This window comes from Aquarana catesbeiana, linkage group LG03, assembly GCF_042186555.1.
Source record: "Aquarana catesbeiana isolate 2022-GZ linkage group LG03, ASM4218655v1, whole genome shotgun sequence".
NCBI classification, from domain to species: Eukaryota; Metazoa; Chordata; class Amphibia; order Anura; family Ranidae; genus Aquarana; species Aquarana catesbeiana.
Window position 1 is genome coordinate 17930367 of NC_133326.1, and position 6000 is coordinate 17936366.

Consider the following 6000-nt stretch of genomic DNA (forward strand, 5'->3'; position numbering starts at 1 on the left):
CCTCCAAGATTTTACATACTATTGATGTTAGGCTAACTGGTCTGTAATTCCCAGGCATGTTTTTTGGGCCCTTTTTAAATATTGGTGCTACATTGGCTTTTCTCCAATCAGCTGGTACCATTCCAGTCAATAGACTGTCTGTAAAAATTAGAAACAACGGTCTGGCAATCACCTGACTGAGTTCCCTAAGTACCCTCGGATGCAAGCCATCTGGTCCCGGTGATTTATTAATGTTAAGTTTTTCAAGTCTAATTTTAATTCCGTCCTCTGTTAACCATGGAGGTGCTTCCTGTGTTGTGTCATGAGGATAAACACTGCAGTTTTGGTTACTGAAGCCCCCCGATTCACTTGTGAAGACTGAGGAGAAGAATAAATTCAACACCTTTGCCATCTCCCCATCCTTTGTAACCAGATGTCCTTCCTCATTCTTTATCGGGCCAATATGGTCTGTCCTCCCTTTTTTACTGTTTACATACTTAAAGAATTTCTTGGGATTTTTTTTGCTCTCCTCCGCTATGTGTCTTTCATGTTCTATCTTAGCCGTCCTAATTGCACCCTTACATTTCTTATTGCATTCTTATTTCTGTACAGAGCTCTGTATTTAAATGTCAACACAGAGCTCCGGGGCTGTGATTGGACACAGCCAATCAGCAGGTCCCGGCCATGAACCAGTCGCCGGGATCTTGCTGACAGGCTCCCACTGTGTACAATCACAGCGGGGGCCGGCCAGGGGGGCGCGCGTGTGTGCGCCCTGAACCCGGTAGTAGACAGCGGCGTACAGGTTACGTCACTTTGCCTGCAGTGCCTGCTCATCCACAGTACAATGCGGGCGGGCTGTCACTAAGTGCTTAAAGAAAACCCACCCAAAAATATTGAGACTGCCTTCTTTTTACCTTGCTCTGCAGAGGTTTGATGCTATTATTTCTATGGTACAAATATTGGAGAAGGGAGTATACAAAAGGCCAAAAACACACAGAAAGCTGAAATAATAATAATAATAATAATAATAATCCCTAAACCAAACATGTCATATATTGCAGCTCACCAATCATTTGATCTGGTGGCTGCATTAGTTTTCTTTTTTTTAAGGTCCCCCACCCCGTTTCCACCTGGTGATCTGGCTAGTAACACACCCCCTGTATTAGAGCGCCTCTACTCTGGAGGAATGAGCACAGGAGGGACAGCAACATTGTCAGTCTCAGTGGCGGGAGTGTTAGCTGTATTAGCAGATTTAAACACACTAACAAATTAAAGCTAAACTCCAGCTCACACTTCAGAATCAGTTACAGCAAGCAGTTTTTTTTTTTAACCTTTTGGGATAAAGGTTTTACATAAATGAATAAAAGATGATCAATGTAAGCGCCCTCCCCGTCAGCGGTAAATGGTTTGTTCCAACTCTCTAACTGCTAGTTCTGCCAGACAGCTTGGTATGGTAAAGTGGTTGTAAAGGCTTAAAGTAGTTGTTAACCCACTCATTTAAATATATAAAATCCTGTGTGCCTGTCTCTGTGTTTTATAAAAAAAAAAATGCCGACTATACCCGATTTCAGAGCGCCGTTCAACACTCACGTAACCGGCCAGCTCTCTCCTCTCCCAGTCTGACAACTGCAGAGGGCGGGGCCGGGAGTCCCCTGCTGACGTCAGTCGGGAAGAGAGGAGGAGAAAGCCGTCTGGTCATGTGAGGTACAGAGGCAGACCTGCAGTCTGACTATGTAAACAAGGCAGACCACCGTTCTGTCAGTACAGAAGGAATGGATCCAGTGTTCTTGCAAAGCAGGGACCCAGATCCATGTCTTCTAGTAAAATCACCTCCCCCCACACTACACAAACACTGGCTAGGCACACAGTTATCCCTTTGATTGCCCCGGTTAACCCCTTCCCAGCCAGTGTCATTAGTACAGTAACAGTGCATTTTTTTTTTTAGCACTGATCATTGTATTAGTGTCACTGGTTCCCAAAAAGTCTTGCTTAGTGTCCGATTTGTCCGCCGCAGTGTCGCAGTCCCGCTATAAGTCACCGATCGCCGCCATGACTAGTAAAAATGAATAAAAACCTCCATAAATCTATCCCATAGTTTCTAGACGCTATAACTTTTGTGCAAACCAATCAATATACACTTATTGGGATTTTTTTTACCAAAAAATATGTAGCAGAATACATATTGGCCTAAATGAATGCAGAAATTTGATCTTTTGTATTTTTTTTTTAATTGGATGTGCTTTGTAGCAGAAAGTAAAAAAAATTGTTTTTTTTTTTTTTTTTTTTCAAAATTGTCGCTCTTTTTTTCTTTATAGCGCAAAAAATAAAACCGCAGAGGTGATCAAATACCACCAAAAAGAAAGCTCTATTTGTGGGGGAAAAAAAAAGTCCATAAAATGAATCCCATAGTTTGTAGAAGCGATAACTTGTGCAGAAACTAATCAATATACACTTATTGGGATTTTTTTTTTTTTTTTACCAAAAATATGTAGCAGAATACATATTGGCCTAAATTGATGAAGAAATTATATATATTATATATACCGTATATACTCGAGTATAAGTCGAGGCCCTAATTTACCACAAAAAAATGGGAAAAACTTATTGACCCGAGTATAAGATGTGGGTGAGAAATGCACAGCTACTGTAAGTGGAAAAAGAGGGTCAACAATGCCAATTTGCAGCCTCACTGTGCCCATTTGCAGCCATAGGTCCCCAAAACTTCAAACTTGGTAGTTAAGGGTTCCTAGATGCCCCCTAGCTGCAGCCAAAATTTGGGGTCTCTGAACCCAAAGGGTCCCGAAATGACATTGCTGCAGATGGACACAGTTAACTGACTTTGGGGCCCCGTATCTCAGGGCCACTTAATGCTAGGAACCCCAAATTTGGTGTGCAAACCCAGTGGAACTAGCACCATAAAATATCCAAAGCTGGATTTTCTAGCACCAAGTGGCCCCGAGATACAGGGGCCCCAAACATCGGTTCAGAAAATGTCAAGCACTTTTCTGCAACAGAGAATGACATTTTCCGAACCTATTTGAGGCCCCGTATCTCGGGGCCACTTGGTGCTAGGAACTCCAGCTTTGGATATGTTGCGGTACTAGTTTTACTGGGTTTGCACACCAAATTTGGGGTTCCTAGTACTAAGTGGCCCTGAGATACGGGGCCCCAAATTCGGTTCGGAAAATGAATTGTTTTGCTGCAGAAAAGTGCTTGACTCGAGTATAAGTCGAGGGGGGCACTTTCAGCACAAAAAAATGTGCTGAAAAACTCGACTTATACTCGAGTATATACGGTATGTATTTTTTATTGGATTTGTTTTATAGCAGAAAAGTAATAAATATTGTTCGTTTGTTTTTTTACCAAAAAAATATGTAGTAGAATACATATTGGCCTAAATCGATACAGAAATTTGATTTTTTGCATTTTTTTTTTAATTGGTTGTGTTTTATAGCAGAAAGTAAAAAAAATATATATTATTTTTAAATTGTCCTTGTTTTTTTTTTTTTTTGTTTATAGCGCAAAAACTAAAAACCGCAGAGGGGATCAAATACCACCAAAAAAAGCTCTATTTGTGGGGGAAAAAAGACATACATATTTGGGTACAGTGTCGCACGACCGCGCAATTTTCAGTTAAGGTAAGGCAGTGCCGTATTAGAAAAAATAGCCTGGTCATAAATCTTCCGGAGGTCAAGTGGTTAAAAAAACAGCAAATGATACAATACGATGTATAAAAAGTGATGAAGACACAGGGTGCCGGAACTGACCCCCAAATAAATGATTCATTCACTAGATATATATATATATATATATATATATATATATATATATATATATATATATTTTAATTGGCCCTGCCTGTACCATGTGATCACTGTGACCAATCACAGCTAGCAACACAATTGCATAGCTCCCAACTGTCCCTGATTTGGAGCAATGTCCCTCTGTCCCTCTTTCCTCCTCATTTTGGTCTGATCTATATAGCTGTATATAAAATGCATTTTCCACTGCTAAACGTTTCATCCGATTTCTAAATTCCAAAAGCCATCATCAAGGAATAGTATTGGTAAAAAAAAAGCACTTGTGTGTTTAACCAATCTTGTTTTTTGTACAATTCTCCTTTAAGGGGGGGGGGGGGGTGTGGCAGGGGGCGTGTCCTATGCCTGCATACTTTTGCTGATAGGTGTCCCTCATTTCCATCTCAAAAAGTTGGGAGGTGTGCACTTGTATACAATGAAAGGAAGCCATTCATTATTTACAATTGTCTGTTGTGATTGGTCACAGCAATCACATGGTACCGTCAGCAGGCCGGTACACTGATCTGTCATCAGTAAGGATGTGCTCCGGCGTGTTCGCACGCCCCCACGTGCAGAGCCCGCCAGGAAGTCAGCACAGCGCTAATCACAGACAGTGAGATATTTCCTGATGCGCGGCTGCAGAGCTCGGGACAATGTCTCACTGCCTGTGATTAGCACTGCGCCGACTTCCTGGCGGGCTCTGCACGTGGGGGCGTACGAACACGCCAGAGCACATCTTTACTCATCAGTGACAGATCGCACCGCGGCGCGTTTCATCAAGGACGTCCATCTGGAACATGGAAAGTCCCGCCCAGCCGTCATTTTAGAATAGGCCGGGCAAAGGAAGTGGCTAATCCAAGTACGCTCGGTCACCTGTATCTGTGGAGGATCTTCAGAGACTCCAGGGCAAAGTCATCTGTTCCAAAGAAAACGACGTTCCAAGGTGGGCCGGATCTGTGCGTACAACCGCCATCGGCTGATAGTGTCTGGCCCCCAGAATGAAAGGATCTGTGATTGGCTGATAATGTCTGGCCCCCAGAATGAAAGGATCTGTGATCAGCTGATAATGTCTGGCCCCCAGAATGAAAGGATCTGTATATACAGGATCTGTGATCGGCTGATAATGTCTGACCTGTCACTGATCTGTGTCCATGGAGGACAGATCCCCCCAGTCCTCTCTGAGGGCCCCCCTTGTCTTTGTAGACCTTGGGATAAATACATTCTTTGTATGTCCCCCTCCTCCTGGACAGATCCCGGTGACAGCCATGGCACACGGTGCCCTCCACAATGTCCTCCCCCTCCCTCCCACCTGTCACATACAAGGCTCCCCACACCCGGGAGGGCCACACAGGCCGGGTATAGCACAGCCCCCTCCAGTACGGGGTGTACAGGCCCATAAGTCCTTCATAAACTCCTCCACAGGAGGCCACACCGGCTTCATCTACTTCCGCAACCTTCCCCGCCGTGCTGCTCTGTGGGCGCCGCCATCTTTGAAAACGGTCCGCTCCCTAAAACCGTCCGCCGGAAACAAAAGAACGGGAGGGAAGGTTCCTAGCGGGACGCTGGAGCTGAATGGCTGGGAGCTCTGCTCATAGAAATGTGTTTGTTTTCTGGGTCATCTATGGACAAGAAGATACCAAATTTAAAAGACCAGTGTTAGAATATATAAACCTAAATTGATGATTTTTACATTTTTTTTTATTGGATATGTTTTATAGCAGAAAGTAAAATATTGGGGTTTTTTTCAAAATTGTAGACGCTATAACTTTTGCACAAACCAATTTTTTTTTTTTTAAGATCACATATTGGCCTAAATTGATATAGAAATTTAGATTTTTTTAAAATTTTTTATTGTGTGTTTTATAGCAAAAAGTAAAAAAAATATTTTTTTTTTTTTCAAAATTGTCAGTCTTTTATTTTTTTGTTTATAGCGCGAAAAATAAAAACTGCAGAGGTGATCAAATACCACCAAAAGAAAGCTCTATTTGTGGGAAAAAAAAGGACGTCAATTTTATTTGGGTACAACGTCTCACGACTGCGCAATTGTCAGTTAAAGGTTTATCAATTTTTTTCTCTGTTGACCAGTGTTAGTATATAAACCTAAATTGATAAAATATTGTTTTGTTTTGTTTTTTTTTCAAAATTGTAGACACTATAACTTTTGCACAAACTAATTTTTTTTTTTGCCACAAATGTGTTGCAGAATATATATTGGCCTAAACTG

The 6000-nt window shown here is 42.1% G+C and overlaps 1 protein-coding gene across 1 annotated transcript in view; it reads right to left on the reverse strand.

Annotated features, from left to right (window-relative positions):
• Window positions 1-5299, reverse strand: part of MTFMT (mitochondrial methionyl-tRNA formyltransferase) — a 35637-nt gene extending 30338 nt beyond the window's left edge. Inside the window, exon 1 of the mRNA XM_073618337.1 lies at window positions 4650-5299. Coding sequence (XP_073474438.1) covers window positions 4650-5173 — 524 coding nt within the window. The 5' untranslated portion in view covers window positions 5174-5299. The remainder of the gene's footprint in view (window positions 1-4649) is intronic.
• Window positions 5300-6000: the final 701 nt, after the last annotated feature.